At 40.1% G+C, this 22,062-nt stretch overlaps 1 protein-coding gene across 1 annotated transcript in view; it reads left to right on the top strand.

The window, feature by feature from the left end:
* LOC149300040 (A disintegrin and metalloproteinase with thrombospondin motifs 17-like) overlaps nt 1-21,077 on the top strand; it is a 93,228-nt gene extending 72,151 nt beyond the window's left edge. The window contains exons 17-24 of the mRNA XM_089485518.1: nt 2,474-2,554; nt 4,950-5,107; nt 5,315-5,474; nt 7,436-7,571; nt 16,924-17,128; nt 18,628-18,780; nt 20,153-20,330; nt 20,926-21,077. Of these exons, the coding sequence (XP_089341644.1) occupies nt 2,474-2,554; nt 4,950-5,107; nt 5,315-5,474; nt 7,436-7,571; nt 16,924-17,128; nt 18,628-18,780; nt 20,153-20,330; nt 20,926-21,077 (1,223 nt within the window). The remainder of the gene's footprint in view (nt 1-2,473; nt 2,555-4,949; nt 5,108-5,314; nt 5,475-7,435; nt 7,572-16,923; nt 17,129-18,627; nt 18,781-20,152; nt 20,331-20,925) is intronic.
* Nucleotides 21,078-22,062: the final 985 nt, after the last annotated feature.

Raw genomic sequence — 22,062 nt, 5'->3', positions numbered from 1 at the left:
TTTCTGAGAGGAAAAACAAGCCTTCTGGCATGTCCGGTGTCTGTAGATGAGTGTTTAATAAGTACCCCTTTTATATATATATATATATATATATATATATATATATATATTTTTTTATATATATATATATATATATATATATATATATATATATATATATATATATATATATATATATATATATATATATATATATATATATATATATATATATATATATATATATATATATATATATATATATATATATATATATATATATAGAGAGAGAGAGAGAGAGAGAGATACATAGGAAAAGCTGCACTGCACCAGCAGACATTCTAGTGGCTGCCTTCCCTATAACCTATTATACCAGGTATCTTACCAATATGATGGTTAAGCATGATATGAGTTACATTCTAAATTCACAGGATGGCCACTGGGTTGTCCATCCCTGGTGCTGAAAATGTCACTGTAGAGCCTCTTATTGTTACAATGTTGTCTTATGACTTGTTTGTATTCCCCAGTTAACAGTAGTCATTGTAAGAAGGTTTCTACATGTGTCTTGACAAAGCCAAAGACTGCCCCCAAGTGTTTCACATGTAAGATCAGTGTGGACCTCGTGTGTTCTCCCTTGCTGACTAGCATATCCGTGGTGTTTGGTTGGTGTTTCCTTAGGAGTTATGTCATCCTTACTTACCCAAAACGTATATGTATTCTTCCACATCTTGAGCACAGTTAACCCCTTCACTGCTTGACATGAAGGCCTTATATTCTCTTATTTTAAAGTAAAACTTAAAAAGTAGTAGATGAACCAAGGCAGATCAACTAAGCACAGAAGGAAGGAGAACGTAACATGTCTGTTAGTCCAACCAGCAGAGCTAAGAAGAAAATGTAGGTTAGCCTAGATTTATCGGAAGGTGACATGATGGAGTATACATGTTATTGCATGTTTTCCCACATGTGAGATAATTGCTGAATATTTGATACACATTGTAATTGCAATCATGTGTGGGTAGATTTGTAAGAGGTCTGGAGCGATGCCCAGAGAAAAGTTAAGAGGTCTCCTGACTAAAAAAAATGACCCCATGCTGAGGCATAATACCTCTGGCTACCCCTCTTCTTAGTGGATCAAGATATTCCCCTCACCGTGCACACAACTTTAATCAGCAATTATAAGATCAGCAAAGATGTCATGCCTGATACATGCCAATAGCTTACAGTCTTGAATTAAGCGTATACTGTACATAGAGCTTGTTTACCAAAAAAGTCAATAATATGGCATTCCAGCCGGCATTGAAGGGGTTAATCAATGAATGTGTTACAGGGATTTATCAAAGTCTTGTTTCTAATTCTAAATGAGATTATATAGTTATTGGGACAATGTTTGCCAACCTCATATATATATATATATATATATATATATATATATATATATATATACACTACCATTTGTACAAACTGGATCCCGTAGATACGTTGGTTAATATTAAGTTTTATTTTATATAGAGCCAACAATTTAAACTCCGCTGCTTACAATACATACATTCAAAAGGTTAAAAACTACAACTGACAGACTAAGACAAACCGTACATTAGGTAAAGAGGGCCCTGCTCACAAGCTTTGGTTTACTTTGATAAATGATCCTTCTGTGTGGGGCTAAAGGTACACCTTAGAAAGGGGATTGTATGAGATCTGCGGTGGGGCTTCTATTTCCTTATATTCCTAGTCTCTCATGCTGGCCCCAGTGCACCACAGGGCCAGCGAGTTATACACTTTGTGTTAAAGACTCGGGCGTGATGTCATCCTGAGCAGAAACCAAGATCTGGCTTGTCTGAGGTTTCCCCTTCAGCTTTGTATCACACGCTCCCATCTCTTGGGGCCAGCGTCCTACAAGGTCATCTCTCGCATGACAGATGATAAAGTGTCAGAGAACTTGGCATGAGAACAAGGTAAGCACCATCCTGCCAAACCCAACATCCACAGACTGTTTACAGTGTAGCCGCTCACACGTTTGCTTAGTAAAGTCTTTGTCGTGTATTTGTTCCAGCAGCACCAGATCTTGGGTTTGCTCAGGCTGACATTCAACTTCTTATGTGTTTGTCATATCAATGTGGTGTCTTTTAAATGGTTTTATATCGAACAATCCTAAGGAATTGTTGTTTTCCTCTGCATGTTATTTCAGTGGATAGCTCTGCTTTTTTCCAGATATGGAGTGTTTGGCTTTCAACAAACTTTTTCTTTGGAGTGTCTGTTAAACTGTTACAGGTGGTGGAGATAAGGGCTTTGGTTGTTGTGTGTCATGTGCAGATTCCATGCATTTCAATGTCCTGGTCTGTCCCAAGCACACAGTCCTGTTTCCCAAACACTGCATCTCTTTTTTCGCTTTCTTCTCCTCCTTACCTGTTTCCCATTATTTTGTCATCTTTACAAAATATACCTATTTCATTAAACATTGCCTTTTACCAATTCTAGACTGTACCTGCCTTCACAGGTTATATTGAAGCGACTGTGATCCCTGCAGGAGCCAGAAGAATCCGAGTAGTAGAGGATAAGCCAGCACACAGCTTTTTGGGTAATTTTCCATGTGCATGCCCAACCTGGAGCTCCTTATGACACAAAGTCTGAATAAACCGGGTTATTTGTTACTATTGAAGAACATTGAGCCACAATTGTGTGTCTAGTAAGTGAGAGAGACGGCTATGTGCTGGGAAGTGGAAAGGGTGTTTCAGTTTGGCCCAGAAGGCACCTAGTTAATAACATGTGTTCGAGAAAGGGTTTGGAAGATAAGAAGTTTTATTCTGGGCTATTTTCAGTCCAGCTTGCTCCGAAGTCTGAGGGTTGCCAGAAGTGTCACTCTAGTGATGACAAGAGAGCTGACCAGAAATTTACCTGCATATTATATTCCAAAAATAGTTAAATGGCTGGGAATTTTAACCTCTTAGAATTTGATTTTAAAATTTCATTGGATCTTACAATCATACGGTCATTTATAATGTCACATGACAGATGTACAGAACTTTGCCAAGTAACAGATATGATTACCACATGGCACTTCTTATCATTTTGGAACCTGATAATTATGTAGTATAATTATCGTATAAGAAAGTTGGGAAGATAAGAGTTTTGTGATAGATTGGAATACCACTGGGGCAAGGGGCAGCTGTCGGATATCCAAACATAACAAAGGCAAACTATGTTTTCTTTGCTGACATTCATGTCTTACCGATTCAGACGACTTTCCTGTGACATGTTACTCAGTAATGCATATGGCAGCCGTGCTGGAGTGCCAGATCTCTGTATATGCGAGTACACAGGCACTAGGACCAGCTTGTGCGCTCCCAGCTTTTACAGCTTTGCAACTTGGTTTAAACCCAGCATCTGGGTGAGGTGCTAAGTACAGCAAGGCACCCCCTGAACCAGAAATTAGGATGTTATTTATGTCTGTTTATAAAACGTTCCATTACTGCGTACTGCTTGACATAGAATAGGCATGGGCAACGCTGTTACTTACTTTAACTCAAAAACTACAGGTTAACATTAATGGTTTCTGTTTTTTACCCCCCTCCCCATCTGATCAAATGTCAGACATTTGCAGTCTCCCGTTTCATATGGCCTTAAAAAATGTTATACACACCCATTATCACGTAATTACTTTTAATTTTTATTACACTAATTTCTAATTACAGTCATTTTTTTACGGATGTTAGATGTTTCCTACACCTAATATAGCTGAATAGATTAAAGGGAAATTTGCAGTAGGATGGCCAGGGCAGGGGAGGGTATTTTAGAGAACACGATGGGTTGCGAGGTGGAGTATAAATCGCTCTTGGTAGTTGTAGTGGAAGACAGATCAGTGATATTTTATACTATTAACGGAATGTAGAAGGTACACAAAATGTTTAGAGGGAATATTTTTGGGGGAGGGAGAACATCCGTATTATGTGATATGTATAATGGCCTTGTCTCGGTGGGGATTGTCTTTTGCATGGCTTAAAGTAAGGTCCAATCAGAGTGCACGTTGGAGCTGCATGTATGTTGTATATGTCATAACTGTTTATTGCCCCTCACTGGGAGGCTATAGCTGATTCTGATAGTTCTGTCCAATGCCTTCTAGAAGTAGGAGAAAGGGCAGACTAGGTGGGCCAAGCACGTCTTATCTTGCATGGTTTAATGTAAAAAACAGCTGAATTAAACAATGCATTTTTATCCTAACAATCTGCCTTATACTGACTTATACTGACTTGGAAACGTATAACTTATGAGAATAGTCCTTCCTCCCTCCTGTTGCATAGAGGCCAGGATCACCTTGGACAGAGATGGTGTGTTGTGTTTTCAGTTTGAGGCTTTATGGACTGAAGGACAGGAAGCAGCTAGGAGGTGTTGGACGTGGAGTTAAAATGCAGCGTCTGAGAGCAGCTCTACGATTGCACTGTGAGGGCCATATATTGGCATTGGATGGAAGGGAAGTAAGGAGAACAAGTCGTGATATAAATATCCCCTCCCACAACGGCAGAAGAAATGTGTGCGGGCACTAATAATTCTCAACCCACTGATTTCTCTAGTGGCAGTAGCCAAAGAAAACACAATGTTTGCTAAGGAACAAGTGAAGGATATTAGAACGTAATTTGACGCTTGTATCCGTCCCAGTTCTTGGATGTTGTGCATAAGCACATGGACTCAAGGTAGCTGAAAAAGGAAAGAACTTGGCAGGGAACAGGGTGGAAAAAATGGCAAAATGAGAAAAGAAAATGTGGGAATTTGAAAGCACAGGAGAGAGAGAGGCGGGATTAGAGAGAAATGGCAGGGTGCATTGAGGAACCTGGAACTGTGAGAAGAATACAGTACTTTATTGTCATTGTACAGCATGGAAAATATGTCTTGTAGGTCCTAGACAGGAAACAATAGGGTGTGCTCAAATGTCTATCAGGGACAAGTAGTGATATGCATTTTGGATTTAACTCTTTCAGCACTCAAAGATTCAATCAAGAAATCCATTAATAGCGACTGGAAAATTGAGCTTCCGGGGGAATTCCAAATCGCAGGCACTACCATCCGCTATGTTCGAAGGGGATTGTGGGAGAAGATATCTGCCAAGGGGCCGACTAAAACACCTCTGCATCTTATGGTAATTTTTACTTTCATCATGACAAACAGAGCAGGAGAGAACTGACAACATGCAAACTCTGCAAAACAACTACCTGCTAAGACGTTTGGTCTTCTCTGGAAGCAATCGTTTAATCTTGAGAATATTTATAGCCTTTACACGTCCTAATCATGGTTCATGGTCTCTGGGTGTTCTTCCCATTAAAGTTTGTTTTTTCATGTTGGTCAGGTTCTGCTGTTTCATGACCAGAACTATGGAATCCATTATGAGTATACCATCCCAGTGAACCACTCCATGGAGCAGAAACCTGAGCCAGAGAGACAGCCGGATCCCCTATACATGTGGACCCACAGTAGCTGGGAAGGATGTAGCGTGCAGTGTGGGGGAGGTGAGTTTATTGACTACTATATTTACCTTGTTATGTCATGCTACACACGGGTATAGCCGGTAATGTCAAATGTAGAACATTGCAGTTTTGGCAGCCTTTGTAAAGTAAATGAATCCCATGACTGTAAACCAAAATAATCTCCATAATAATTACACAGGTTCAGGAACGGATTTGGTATTTTTTGGAAATGTTAAAACTTCACATCATGCCAACATAATCAGGAAATCATATTTCAGAAGAAATGTGTCATTGGCACTCACAGCACGCAGATGTTACTGTCCTTGCTGGGAGAGCAGGAGGCTTTAGAAGGAACTCATGCCACAGGAGCCCACATGGGATATTGGGGGCTATTCACTAAAGCAAGAGTTGTGGCTTCAACTCACCAGTATCACAAGCTACAAAAATGCAAAAGTAAATGAGTGACATTTCTTACATTGTACTATCACAGTACTATGTGTAATGCAGGTCTGGCTTAACCTTTCTTGCAGCAGAAAGTTATTCGGGTATAAAATTGCATCTGTCTAGATCAGACCTGGGCAAAGCACGGCCCGCGGGCCACATCCGGCCCGCTGAATAGCTCGGACCGGCCCGCAAAGAGTGTCCTGGTGACTCACCAATGAGTCCGGTGTCCCCCCCCGCCCCGGTCACTTACCTTAAACTCCTGTGTTGGAAGCGTTTGTCTCGGGTGCCGGCGCTTTACGCTGGGCGCCGGCATATGACGTCAGACGCCGGCGATCAGCAGTGAAGCGCCGGCACCCGAGACAAACGCCTCACGCTTCCAACACAGGAGTTTAAGGTAAGTGACCGGGGCGGGGGGGGAGATCCTGAGAAGGGGGGGTTAGGGAGTTAGAGGGGAGATACTGAGAAGGGGGGTTAGGGAGGGAGGTCTTACTGTGTGTGTGTGTCTTACTGTGTTTGTGTGTGTGTGTGTCTTACTGTGTGTGTGTGTATCTTACTGTGTCTGTGTGTGTCTCACTGTGTCTGTGTGTGTCTTACTGTGTCTGTGTGTGTCTCACTGTGTCTGTGTGTGTCTTACTGTGTCTGTGTGTGTCTTACTGTGTCTGTGTGTGTCTTACTGTGTCTGTGTGTGTGTCTTACTGTGTCTGTGTGTGTGTCTTACTGTGTCTGTGTGTGTCTCACTGTGTCTGTGTGTATCTTACTGTGTCTGTGTGTGTCTCACTGTGTCTGTGTGTGTCTCACTGTGTCTGTGTGTGTCTTACTGTGTCTGTGTGTGTCTCACTGTGTCTGTGTGTGTCTTACTGTGTCTGTGTGTGTCTTACTGTGTCTGTGTGTGTCTTACTGCGTATGTCTTACTGTGTTCATAGCTTATTCAGTTATTGTAATAAATATTTTAGCCCATTTTTTAGCTCAAAATATTTTTTCCTTTTTTTTCTCCTCTAAAATCTAGGTGCGTCTTATCAGCAGGTGCGTCTTATAGAGCGAAAAATACGGTATGCACTCCGAAGCCTTGTTCATTTTGTTCACTTCTGTGCTGTGCTAATAGTTATTCAGGCCTTACTTATTCAAGCACCTCTACCAATGACGTAGGCTTGAATAACTTTATTAAACAGCACATAAGTTAACAAAATGGACAAGGCTTCGGAGTTTGTAGTTTGTAGAGGTCTGGCCCTCTAAAACCATTCCAATTTCTCATGTGGCCCCATGGGAAAATTAATTGCCCACCCCTGGTCTAGATCCAACACGAGTTGACATTCATGTTGCATCTATGTTTATGGACATAGAGAATGCAGAACTTGTGGAAACCGCAGTTCGGAAGTTCCTTGGTAGAAGCAGCATATATATAAAGAATGGTTTGTAAATAATGCTTTAGGATCTGCCTCAATTTAACATTTACTGGTAGCTCCAGATTGTTAAAATTGTTAGTATTTTTTTCTCTGAAGGGCTTTCATACCAAGCATCTGCTTTGCGTCACAATCTCTCCTACTTTTACGTTTGATTAGGTGAACGAAGAACCCTTGTATCGTGCACAAAGATTGTGAATAAAACCATGGTAATCGTGAACGAGAGCCTGTGTCAACACGTTTCCCGGCCTTTTCCACAGGTCCGAAAATGCAACATGCATCCATGTCAGTCCAGGTGGGTGATGTCTGTGGCAATACAGTGCAGAGGCTTTGCAATGTTCCCAGACCAGAGGCGGCCATGACATGTGAACGCAACATTAATCAGGAATATCCGTTAGCATTTGCTAGTTGGTCATTTTGTGATTAGCAAGAGAGCATGTGTTCACGATAAGGTCCTGAATGCTTCTCATGTGCTGAGGTTTTGTAACATGGGGAGCCTTCAGTCCAATCAGAGAAATACACTGTATTCAGTTTGCATGCTCTGGACACAGACATAAAATACGTTGTATATGTCTATTCAATTTGTTGTCGAAAGAAGCAAAAAGGAGGCATATGGGCATTCCTAATGGGCAACTCATGCGCACCCCCACCTTGCAGCGCTTAGGGAAGCTGACCCTGTGCAACTTAATTACAGTCCTGTTCTGGGCTTCTGTGTTATGGAGAAGTGCGTGAAAAATCTTACAGAGGCATATATCTTCTCTTTTCTACCTTATTCTCTTTACATTTTGGCCTTTTTAAGCAGACTCAGAAGGATTGTGAATGTGCTGAATTTTTGGGAGATTTGGCATCGCTGTATCGGTTTGACATACCGCATTCCCACGCTTGCTGACCACATTCACACTTTCAGCGCTGCTCTTTGGATCCCTGTCAGCGCTGTGGTTTCTTTTTAAAGCCTTTTGATAATGTTTCAGTTTCCAGTGGCATTTTCACATCCAGGTACTAGAAGTGCTGACACTGCAGATCCCTCTTCCAGACACAGTTCAGCTCTACTACTCTGGACATGAACTTTCTAAGCATTCCTGACTGTTCCATGTGTCTCCCCTTTACCCCGCATTATTCTTGTACCATGTACCCCTCTTTATGACTATTCTATATACCTCCCCTTTACCCCGCATTATGCCTGTACCATGTACCCCTCTTTATGACTATTCTATATACCTCCCCTTTACCCCGCATTATGCCTGTACCATGTACCCCTCTTTATGACTATTCCATATACCTCCCCTTTACCCCGCATTATGCCTGTACCATGTACCCCTCTTTATGACTATTCCATATACCTCCCCTTTACCCCGCATTATGTCTGTACCATGTACCCCTCTTTATGACCATTCCATATGCCTCCCCTTTACCCCGCATTATGCCTGTACCATGTACCCCTCTTTATGACTATTCCATATGCCTCCCCTTTACCCCGCATTATGCCTGTACCATGTACCCCCGCCTATCTAACCCTCCTTATGGACACTCTACCATGTGCCTCTGTCTTTTGCCTCTCCTTCCTAGTGCCCTTGCATTGAAAAGTATGTTGATTGTACTTTGGGAAGCCTGTTTTAAAATATAAGAAGTATAAAGTCGTATAGAATGTTGGCGCATGCATGGAACTCCTTTACTGGAATATATAAGCCACTCGTATAGAAAATAGTTAGGGTCAAAAATTATTTCTGCCAGATTTAAACTGTATAAGTACTCTGTGAGCTGGCAGTTCTTGCCTGGTGTCTCATTTGGTACTTTTTTTTTAAAAGCAAATGTTGAGACATTTAGACATATTTTAATCACATTGCAGTACTTTTTGGGATTTATTCCTAGACAGTTTGATTGCAAGCTCTGCAGTGCAGTAATCTAGTTGTGTTGGCAAGCTCATGCTTAAAGAATGATTAATTTTGAGGAAGTTCTGGGTACTTGGAGTTCACTTTTGAAAAACGTACTTTATGAAAAGGATCTTTTCTGCTCTTACTTTCAGTGGAAATAAAAACTGAAACCCAATATCCCAGATCCCTCTTAGGGCCGTTGTGTGAATGGCGGGCTTTGTGTGTGTAAGCCTTGGAACACATGTCCGGGATATGTTGAACTCACTTTGATTTGGGGATCCCTCCTCTGAGGCATTTTAAGGATACTGAAGGGAGCTCATCTAGCTTTTAACAGACGGATGTTTCTGTGGCTTTTTGACAACTATATTTAGCAGGTGACCGTTTGGTAAGGTGACCAAACAATGCTCCTACAATGAAAGACGTGTGGTGAATTCTATTCGCTAAACAGTGAGTTTATGAGAGTTAGCAGCAAACTCGCATGGGTAAGACTAATGTCTGCACTCATAGACACTCAGCTGGCAGGAGCGTCAAAAAAATAAGCAAGGTGTGGATTCCATATCAAATGAGTTATAAGGTGAAATGCCACCTATTCACCAAAAACATCTATGAATGAAACATTAAAATACGAGGAAAAAATATTACAAGTGGAGTTCAAGAACCCATCCATATGCCCCACGTTATTTTCCTGGTAGGACTGGTTGTTAAATATGATGAATAAAACTTCTGGAAGGCATGGCGTCCACCCTCCCGCTGGAGGTTAGACTGTAACATTTTGTATAGGCACGGCAGATGAGTGATAGCTCTTTCACCATCCCTTGTCCTGTTTGATGGAGGAGGTTAAAAGTAGTTAAAAGAAAAATAATAATAATAATTAATACCCCACTCACCTCCTCTAAGTCCCCAAGAAAATGGTTGCAGTAAGGTCTGTCCTGTGAACCCGGGAGAATGGACAGTAACACTTTATTAAATGTATTACGTGTTATATAGTGCTGCTGGTTCACAGGAGTAAATAAACATGTTCCTATGCAACCAATGCCCATTTTTATAATTCTCTGCCATCTGGCACAGATGAAAGTATTTTTTCTATTTCATTTCTTTTTATAAACATATATATATATATATATATATATATTTAACTATCTTTTATTTGAGTCCAGGGTTGCTTCATTGTTAATCACTTGATCACCGAGCAGGTCCTCTCTCACTTTTTGTTTTTGGTAAATTCAAATTATCATGTAATGCACCGGCTGTTATGCCCCTTTTACCCCTTTTTTGTACAGCGCTGCGGAATACGATGGAGCTATATGAATCAAATAATAGGAATGACTCATGCGCATCCTAAAAAAGCCAGTAATTTATCTTACTCCCCCCTGCATCTTAGATTTCCCAGTTGCTTTTAAAAATTGAAATCATAATTTTAATAAAGGTAAATGTGTTTCAGAAAACACACGCTTGTAGTTTGCATAATGACAACAGCTGTTTTTCATAAGTCTTTCTCAGAATTAGGAGATTTCATTGGGTTTTATTTAATTCCGCGTATACCCTGCTTTACACTATGCCTGCACTTAGTGATGCCAATTATAAAATAGCTCACCTGTAAATCATGTTACATCTCCGGTTTACCAGAGGGCAAAAATGATCTTAATATACATATTCTATAGCATGTCCAAGTTAAAGAAGCCATCTGGTATACTATTTTAAATAGAATGGGTACAGAAAATATGTACCGCAGGTAACGTGGACCTAAGGCTAAGTGGCCCTGATTAAAAAAGGGGCTACTATTATTCAGAGTGCTTTCTTAGTATTGGATACATTGTAACTTTTGGCTTTTATTTATATGATTTATACATTTATTTGTACGTTAACCTTAAATTAAAGTGGAGGATCTTGTTTTTAATATAATGACCCCCTACAACTCTTATTCCAAAATTTTCACATTTATCCATGACACCATAGCACATCATGTGAATACACTAAAACAGCTGTGTTTCATTTGGGCTTGCCGTGAGTCTAGCCGAAGGCTGTTAACCCTTTCAGGTGGTATCCCATGATCCTTGTTCACCTGAATATTTTGGAGGTAGCGAAGCATCTCTGTTAATGATCGGATGATGGATTTCTTCTCACTGGTGTTGGCATCTTAGAGGTCAGACTCCCGAGTTGGAAAATGTTTTGGGGAGCCTCTCTCAGCAATCAGGCAGGAATGTTAGTGTTGGACCACAGTGCTGGAGTGGAGCAGCTGTATTATCCTAAAGTGTTCATGCTGCTCTTTTGGGACTGGGCGTGGTGGGACCTGCTAACCATACCCACATTCACCTGATTATTTTAAGTCTCGGGTATGCATTCCGTTAACCTTTTCTGTTCCCTCTCAGAAATAGTGTAACATACCTTGTTTTCTTATGTTCTGCAGCACCCTCTGTTGGTCAGGTCATATACTCACATAATGAAAGATGTCAAACCCCAATGATGGAGGAAAAGCTGCTCAACAAATAAACTTGAAAGTACCCAGCACATTCACAAAATAATCAAATGACTGTTTAACTGGCTTTTGCTCTTTACCCGTACTCATTCTTTTCATGAATGGGATGGTACCCATGTTTGCCATTGTATCTGGGGTTGGGGTTAAGACAATTAAAGTAATTACTACATTTAGAATACCAATCACCCATGAGTATTCCCAAGCACTAAACTGGATAGAGAAGTAAACACACATGGGCTGTTTTTATTTCCATGTTATGACTTCCATATGTAAGCATTTGAGTAGAATTTTATGAGTGATAGTATTTTAGAACACAGGGGTCGACAAATTTAGTTTGGATCTAGGATTTAGACAAAAAAGTTAGTAGACACCTTTTTTTATTTCCACAATGTTTTTATTTTAATTTATTACCTAACCGGGCACCTGGGATTTGTCGAGCCTTACCATGCATTTATATACATTTACACACTCTAACACCAGACAGACACACGCTAACATTTTATGCTCACAAACACTAACACACACTAACATTCTACGCTCATGTACACACATGCTAACACCATACATAAATACAAACACTCTAACAATATATTCTGACATACACACTCATGTTAATGCCATACTGTAACATAAACACCATACATGCACACAACTAGCTAACAGTATACATTTTAAAATACACACTGAATACACATACTCACTGAATCTGGCACTAAAATAGAGTAGACAAACTATTTCTGGCACAATACATATAGCACACATACACACTAATACTACAGCATACACAATTACACATGCTGACTCCAGCACTATACATTTACACACATACACACTGACACTACAGTATACACATGAACACTGACTCCAGCACTACTTTTATTCAGTCGAGTGAGCATTTTAGCCCTCCTTTAGGTCCATAAGAAAAAGTGAGCACTGTTGGCTTAGTCTACATTTGCTCAGAGAGTCATAGCCACACCATATAAAATAACCCAATCACACTGTGGTGCAGGTAAGACCATCAGACTATTGCACTGCTGTAGGGGAACATATTATAACAACATGTGTCAGTACAATGTGTTATTTATTTGCAATTCTCTGTAATGTAATATAACAGATTAATTGTACAACCAACTACAGGAAGAGAGATAGTCTGCAGGTAGAAGCTGGGTTTATGAGAGTCTGTGTGTGTGTCTGTAGGAATGCATTATTGTGCTTATTATTATTATTATTATCTTTTATTTATATAGCTCCAACAATTTATGCAGCGCTTAATACAATACATGAATTCAAGGGGTACGACAAGACGAGAATTGGCAGACTAAGACAAACCGATACATTAGGTGGAGAGAGCCCGGCTCACAAGCTTAAATCTTGAGGGAATGGGGTGAAAAACATAAGGCACAAACTTCATGTTTCTGTAAGCCAAAGTATAACACTGCAGAATTTAATGCCACTATATAAAACAATAATTAATAATATGCCAATGTGTGTTTATTCATGCATGTGTGTTATGCATTTGTGTGTCTCTGTATATCAGTGTATCGACACAAGAGCAGCAGCTTCCATGGCGTATGTAAAGATTTATTTTTATACCATCTCTACTGCTTACATGTGAACATTCAGTTAGTTGCAGTTTCGTTGGGGGACTTGCTTACTGGACTTGTAACATTGTTGCCCCAGGGCCACATCTGAACTTGATCTACCCCTGGCAGAATGTGGCTACTTATCATACTTCCTAGATAATGCTGTCATTGTGCTTGTTCCTTAATTATTCCAGGTAAGCTATCATTACCCAAACATCTGGCTATTTGATCTCTTCTGATGTGTGCTTTGCAGCTGTATATCTGTGAATAATCCTGTAAATCGTGTTACATCTCCGGTTTACCAGAGGGCAAAAATGATCTTAATATACATATTCTATAGCATGTCCAAGTTAAAGAAGCCATCTGGTATACTATTTTAAATAGAATGGGTACAGAAAATATGTACCGCAGGTAACGTGGACCTAAGGCTAAGTGGCCCTGATTAAAAAAGGGGCTACTATTATTCAGAGTGCTTTCTTAGTATTGGATACATTGTAACTTTTGGCTTTTATTTATATGATTTATAAATTTATTTATACGTTAACCTTAAATTAAAGTGGAGGATCTTGTTTTTAATATAATGACCCCCTACAACTCTTATTCCAAAATTTTCACTGTTTTTCACATTTATCCATGACACCATAGCACTGTCATGTATAGATATCTCCTTTATATGTTCTATGCTGTCATTGCCTGCCCAATCACACATCACCCATTTATGACAATTAAATAATTACTCAAAATTTCCAGGAAGGTCTGTGTACCCTTCATCATTTTGCATGTAAATGCTTTTCTTCAATTTAATTTGTTATATATTTGCAGAGAGGCTGTTCACTCTACAATAGGCTCAGGTCATAAATGGCTTTCCTGGCATCACCAGGGACCTCTGAACATCTGCTTGGCAGCTGTGATGATGTCCCTGCAATTCTAACCTCCGCTTTTCTCTAGATTGCCAGTAGATTGAAAAATGATGCAGGGTAACAGCCAAGCATTTTTAATTGTTTAATTACATGTTACTTGGAAAAATCCTAATCCTGTTACTGGTTTGCAAGCCTCAAAGGGAAGGCTGTACACATCTTTTTCAGGTTCTGTAGGTTGAGTGTCTGTATTGCCCTCAGGTTATGGAGACGTATTGTTACTATAGATTTATATATCATTATCATACTCAACAGGGTCGTACAATGATATGATACCAGGTAACAGTGATGTGATTACATATCAAGGAACATTGTATCCAGGGGATCAGGTTTAAAACCTCCCTTGTTTGCAGGTCTCCCTGCTGACCTTGGTTAGAAGTATTCACCACATAGACGTATAACAAATAAGATCCAAGAGGTCAGCTAATCAGCCAGTCCTCCTACATGACTAAAAAACAAGTCTTTGTTCTTCAGCGTGGACATATGTATATCCCAATGGATTTTAAGAATTTTGCTCATCCCGTTTAACTGCCCTGGGGTACAATATTCAAACATCCAGAGAGACTTTTATTGAAACCAATATCTCACTGGAACAACAAGCTCTAGCTAATCCTGTCAGTTATTTTCCGTTATATTACTTGCTTTTGCTAAAAAGACCATATTTAATGGCTTCAAATGGCATAGCACACCTTCCGTAGGAAGTGAATTCCACATGTTTATTGTTCTTACTGTAAAGAACCATTTTCATTGGTTTAAGTGAAAATTCCTTATATCGAAATAACATATATTTTGCATCCAAGTGTCTGAAAAGGGAAACATGCTTGTGTTATATGTAATTTACAGTATAATTAAGATTGTCAGAGCTTTTCTTTTGGACGGATTGGAGGTTCCCTTGAGTCCCTTTAAATATGTGGACAGATAGGGAAGCTATTTCCCACAGTGTACAGTCCCTCAATATGGTTTATAGTTAGTAGAGATTGGAGCAAATAATTTCACTGCAAATTGTGGCCTGTGGACTTATTTAACATTGGCATTAAAAAAATCATTCAATATAACACCAATAACAATACAGAGCAGCACTTTGAGAACCATTCACTCAACCCACTCAGTCCAAGTAGTCAGAATCAAAGTCTCTAAAGGAAGTGTAAATAGATGTGAAACATCTGAACATGTCTGTTGATTCCTAGCCTTTAGTCTTTCTTTCTGATGTTTTCTTTTAGAAGGGAAAGAGTTACAGGGCATCTGGAAAGATTCACAGGCCCCAGGTGGCAGGTGGACATATTCAATGACACTTTGTGGAAAGATATAATACCTAGGAAGTTATATATATGCCACTTGAGTCCTGCATAGCATGCCTCTCTGCTCAGGTTTCCTATGTTGAAAGCCAATGCTCACATTCCAAAAAAAAACCCTAAAAAAAATGCGTTTTCTGATCTGTTGCCGCTGTAACCATCTCCCTGCAATGTGGCAATATTTTCTTTACTTGTGTATACTTATATATACTTATTTAACTAACTGTATGTTTCAAAAAAATGAAGGTGGGATATGAAGTTAGAAACAGAACAGTATTCAGACTATCAGGGCTGATTGAGTTTGTTTCATAGTGGCGTTTGTTACTCTAGATTTTAGGCCCATAAACATATCCCTGGCTTCACAGACACATTGGTTATAGTTTTCTTCCCACAAAGAAATGTGTTGTAGCCTTAAGTCATTTTTGTTTCCTGGGAGCTATGATCCTGTATTAAAAATCAGCTCTGAGCTGTGAATATCACGTTATAGAATTAGTTAATCTTTAAAAGGGTGAAAATTGTTTCAAATTTAGCTCTTTAGGTTTTGTATAACTACACATTTGTTGTTTTGGTCCATAGCTGGCCCATTGTTTACAGACCAGATGTCAAGACGAGGGGGTTCATTTTGTGGTAGGGCAATAGTGCTTCAACTTCTTGGTAGCCAAATCATTCCGGAATTCTATTTTGATGATAGGCTTTGGCATTGAATTATTGGAGATATTTTCTTACTAGTTTATCTCTATAAGACACACTTGGGTAACTAACTGAGTAACGCAGTATTTCATCACATTGAATTTGTTTTCAAACGGAAGAGCTCGGTAACGGCTTTAATGGTTTTTTAAGGTTAATTTAACGTTGAATAGAATTGATTGATAACCAGTGTCCCAACCTAGAGGCAATATTACTGGCATTTTGCCCTCATGTCCTTGAGCCAATTTTTCTGGCATTGCGCCGGGATTAGCCGTTTAAGCCAGAAAACATTTAGTTGTAAGAACATACCGTGCATTGCTGCAAATGTCAGGTAATATGAATGATACAGAACCTGTGGTCGGCGACGCTATTGTTTACAGTAGCATGGACACCGTGTCGATTTGGCCCCTCAGATTTCATTTTGATACAAAGGCAGTTTCCACTACAATTAAGTTTTGCAACGAGCAAAAACAAAAGTCAGGGTCAGACTAAGTAAGGATGGAATATATTTGTTCCGACCTGTTTAGTTTGAGACAATGGTATGTCAGTTTTTCTAGAGCTACAAGTGAAAAGGCAGTCAAGGTGAAAATTCTTCATAGTCTCACGCAGGGTTGCTTGAACCCTTAAGTAAAACAACAAATGTTGTTTACAAAGAGATTTTTGATATGCAAGAATTATCATTCCATCCACTGTGTCCGTGGTTCCGCTGGTTTAATTATCTAGTGTATATATACAAATTATCTAATCACCTTTCTTTTGTCATTTTTGCTGTTGGATGAATATTCCTGATTCACAGTTGTAACCTTGTTTTAACTCCTCAGATGGGTGACTGGATCTTGGGGTCCATGCTCTGCCACCTGTGAGAAAGGCTTCCAGCACAGAGAGGTGGCCTGTGTTTACCAGCTACAAAATGGCACTTATGTCAATACCCGGGATCTTTACTGTGTGGGCCCGAAGCCATCAACTAAACAAAACTGTGAAGGTCAAGACTGCCTGTCAATTTGGGAGGCTTCTGAGTGGTCTAAGGTAAGAGGATTTTTTTTTTGCCAAATCAACTCTATTGTCCTTTATTCAAAAATCTTGTAAAGGTTTAGTTTCCATTGTAGGGGAGTCTCTCTGGCATTCAAGGAAACACCCCCATTTATAGGGAAAATGGACGAGAAGTGTCAGGACCCCGCTCCCTCGACCTGGAGGATTTTGGTGTTAAACCAGAGAAGTGGCGTTTCTCTCCATCTCAACCTCTGACACAGATAAATATCTGCCAGGGCTTTCTTAAAGATTTAGCTGAACATTTTTTTCTAGACAGCATTTTTCTTGGAGGCTTTTTTTTCCTTTTCCCCTCAGCTCAGTGTAACGGTGTACTAAAAGAGAAAAACTGCTGATGTGTTCAAGTCCCCTTTTAATTGCAGTCAGCAAGAGTCATCTTCTCTTGTGTGGCCTGGCACAAGCTTCGCATAAGACTGTATAGTCTTTGCACAGTAGCTGTGGTCAGGAATCTGGAAGCAGATTCTCAATGGAACAGAAGAATTCTGTGAATTAACGTTGTAGCTTGGCACAAATGTGAGATACCGTCTTGTGTTCATTATTAAGGAATTACTTCCGAGAGGAGGTCAGCAAGTCAGGGCTTACTGAAAATGAAATGGACGGTAGCCCAGTATCAAATAAAAAAGCTATTTTTTGCTGAGACTTATTTAATATGTTTGCCAAGGTAAAGCTTTGCCCCTATGCTCCCTGGTATTGTATCCCTGTAGCAGCCTATTATACATAATATTAGATCTGCCCCAACAACCAGTGACAATCAGTGGCAAAAGTGGACTCCTAAGAAGATAGCCCATGGCAGAAGCTGGTCTTACCCTGTGGAACAAAGCACAGTGTCTCTTCATTCTATTGATAACAACAGAATAATGACATTGTAACACATTATGAAACTCAGTAAAAATGGCACTCATCTATAGTGGCGTAAAATGATTTTAGAAGCAGGTATAGCCAAGCCAATATTGGTGGCTCAGGTGCAGCAAGGCTACCTAGAGATATATTTTGGCCAGTTGCAATACAGGGGACCCTCAAAGCAGCTTGGGTATATATAATGTGTGTGTACAGGCATAGAGGCTCCTAATTAAATTCAAGGCCTACAGCATAAAGCAGTCTCAATTGAACTCTGTACTGTACTGGGAACTCTGCACTGTACAAGGGCATGATGGACACCCACACAATGTTTTTGGGAAGAGGGGGTATTAGCTGTCTCCAATTTGAGGAGGCAACAATTTAAATAAGTGAGAAATATGGGATGGGATGAGATGTGTTTATATATATTATAACAGAATATACATTGGCAATCATGGCGCCATCAGATTCCATAGGCTTATTAAAAAACAGGGAAGAACATTTAAGTTGACAATATACAAAAATAACAATATGAGCACATGTTGATACATATTGGTATAGATGGAGGAGAGGTGTTATAGTTTATTCACAATTCGATACCTTCCCGGTGTATTATGTCACTTTTCCTTCATGCTCCGTAGTGTTCGTCAGACTGCGGCCTCGGGACCCGGAAGAGACGAATATCTTGCACAAATGCAAAAGGAAAATGTGACGCAGCCACGAGGCCTCGGGCAGAAGAGGAGTGTGAGGATTACACGGGTTGCTATGAGTGGAAGACAGGCGATTGGTCTAAAGTAAGACGGCATGTTTGATAGCTCATTGGTATCATAGTATTCCTGGCTTGTTTTTAAATCATAATTGCTGCATAGCTTGTAAAAATGGCTAGATGCTTACAACAGTATAAATACTGGGGGGACTAATGTACCAATCATTAAAATCATACATTACTATGTTATTGCACAAAGAGACAACATAGCGATTACCAGAGGGCTGGAGAATTCAGCTCCCCATAATAACGTGCACGTCTCTGTGATACTCAGTTGGTTAAAAATAGGTGTTGGTGAAAAGCATCAAAGGCTAAGGCTGTGTACCCTGCCCGTATCTCATTATTAGCGCCTGGTCGATTCTCTGGTTTGTAGCTTCAGATGCAGATTGGGTCTTCTAGAATTCTGAGATTTGCAGGTGTATTGTCGAGGATACACAGGTCTGCATATTGGGGGCATACGGCTCAATACCTTTACACGCCACACATTCTTCCTTTATCCGAGAAGTTTGAAGAATAAGTAACTGCTATATCGGTGCAGAAACACTGCAAAGTACGAGAGACAGCACCTGGATATACCCTACATTCTTTCTGTATTCATTCATAATTAGGTGAAGAAATCACGTTATCCTGTGTCACATTCTCAGTGCCACGTTAAACCTCTGTCAACTTGTCTTCAAACAGAGTTTTCCGCTCACTTCTGGAAATACTCGGAATATTTCAATTGTCATCCAGTGCCGTCCACGTAGAACCCCTACGTAATAATGCAATATACTCGTGTAACTATCAATTACTTGGACATATTCCATAGCTCTCTGTTACGGTTACTCCATCTCAAATGATGTCAGTCTGCAGCTGCCACGCAGCCTGCGTTTTGTCAGCATGCTATGAAATATTTATGGAGTCAGAAATAGGAAACAAAATGGCCGACAAAAGGTGACATCCGTAAATCAAACAGACTCATCATATGTCAGTGCAATGGTTACAGACAACCGCAGTGTAAAGTAAATGCTTATTTCCTGCGGCTATACATTGTCTGTGGACATGTACGGAGGCATACAGTATTGCCCCTTTTGCCTCATTGAATGGTGGAAGTGTATTTATATGTGGGGCAGCAGACAGGAGGTGGAGATCTGTGATCTTTCTTCCATTTGGTTTGCCTTTATTACGTTTTACTAGTCAGAAGCTGTTTTTTTAGCCATCTAACACCGACGAAGCTGATAAAACTCTTACTTGCACCCCGTGGTTACCATATACTAGCAAAATCATGGACGTCAGTGTTTATCATTTCATCTTTATTTTTAAGATGTGCTTACTTGGCAAAGGAACACTATACGTGGTACAAAGTATTTCCATCACGTCTGAATTTCATCTAATTTCTGACTGTACTTCTATCGATCCAGTGTTCTGCCACCTGTGGAAAAGGTCTGCAATCTCGCGTGGTCCAGTGTATGCATAAAGTGACAGGTCGCCATGGAAATGAATGCTCCGTTCTCGACAAACAGGTGGCCTACAGACAGTGTCATCAAGGGGCCTGCAATGAGAAAATGAATGCAAACACCATCACTTCTCCGAGGCTAGGTCAGTGTTTCCAGTATAACAGGACAGCGGGCCTGTTACTTAATAAACTTGAGCAGAAGCTCAAAGTAGGGTTGCCACCAAGCTGGCCTTTATTGACGGGTGGCTTGTGGATGAATAGAACTAACGCTACAAAAGGGCAAGCGTGGCTGATATTTTTGTACCTAATGAAAGTGACCCAAACTGACCAATTGCTCATTAATGAATTATAATTTTCATTTTAGAAAACCATCCCTGATTACAACTCCACCTTTTTTAACAGTTCAACGGGACTGCTTATCTTAGAAAATTCATAGTACAGCTATATTGCTGATGAAGCACGTGCGTATCTTTATCTATGCGTAGTAATAGGTAAATATCATCTAGTTGGCATCACCAATGCATAGAACAAAGTTCAAAACTTTCCTCTGGGGAGTCCCTGCTCAAAAGGGTCTTGAATTTTTAGCTCACAAAGATAAAGAAATCATAAACATTTGATAACCCTATACAGGCATTAACAACATCTTAAAGTGGCAGCAGCCACACTAGGTAACATTTATTGCACTCCCTGCGTAATAACCTGTATTATTGTTTCTACTCCCTCTTGTTCCACTCACAGCTGCCCTGACGTACAAATGCACAGGTGACCAGTGGGCAGTGTACTGCAAGGTCATCCGGGAAAAGAACTTGTGCCAGGACATGAGATGGTACCAACGCTGCTGCCAGACGTGCAGGGACTTCTATGCCGCCAAAATGCAGCCACAGAGCTAGTGAATCTGGGATCCTGACGGAAGCATTGCCACATACAGCAACACAACAGCGGTGCTGCAATAATCAAACAAAACTTGAATCCACTTCTGCTGGCTCGTCATGCCATATACCGGCCATACAGTTACACGCCAACCTAAAGGACCTCTCTACTGTTTCATTTGTTCTTCTGCTTAGTTGGTCTACTTGTGGCTTTTGTGGCACGAAAAAAAGCGACTTGATTATGGATTGTTTTGTTGTTGAGCAACAACTGACATATTCTCAGGATAATCAAGCAGGGCTGAGTGCAGGAGGTTGTGATACACCTGCCGATTTGTCCAAAGGTGAAAGAGGCACATAATAATGTTTATTGGCGTTATGTGCACACAGGGTCCCTGGCTGTAAAAGAATGCCAGACTAGAAATACTGTTCCATAAAACATAAAAGGTGCTTATAGTGAGTCTTGCATGTTTGCACAGGATGTTTGTGTGCACAGCTACCTGTACAGCTTTACAGGTCATAATGTACCTTTAACTTTAATTAATAGATCAGTGGCAATGAGAAATACCAACCTACTGGTGTGTACATCAGTTCACATCCTAGTTTCTGGTGCTAAAGATTAGACACACACAGAAAGCCTCACAGTCCAGCTATAATGTGAAAGTAGGGGACACTCCCAAACAGGCCCCACATGCTAAGACTGGGTGGCGCAACATATTCCTGATATTCATTCATTGTATAAAACGTAATATGCTGGCATACAATGCTTTTATATAGCTTTATATTTCAATCATAATTATAGTTGAGGGATGTACCCCTCTTATATTGGTGCTTTTTGGCAAGGCATTCATTCTTGCCAGCAATGGGGTGGGGAGTGGGTTATGGGATAGTCGTTATGAAGTACCCTTCAAGTGTACATTTAAACTAGGAAAGATATCTTATGCTTGGTTGTGTCATAATATAAATTACAAAGTTATATACACATATAAATCTTTTCCAAAGAATTTAT

This window comes from Sceloporus occidentalis, unplaced genomic scaffold (assembly GCF_023333645.1).
Source record: "Sceloporus occidentalis isolate IW3139 unplaced genomic scaffold, rSceOcc1.0.p SCAF_26, whole genome shotgun sequence".
Taxonomy (NCBI): Eukaryota; Metazoa; Chordata; class Lepidosauria; order Squamata; family Phrynosomatidae; genus Sceloporus; species Sceloporus occidentalis.
Note: the sequence above shows the minus strand (reverse complement) of the source record. Positions and strands in the feature narration are given on the sequence as shown.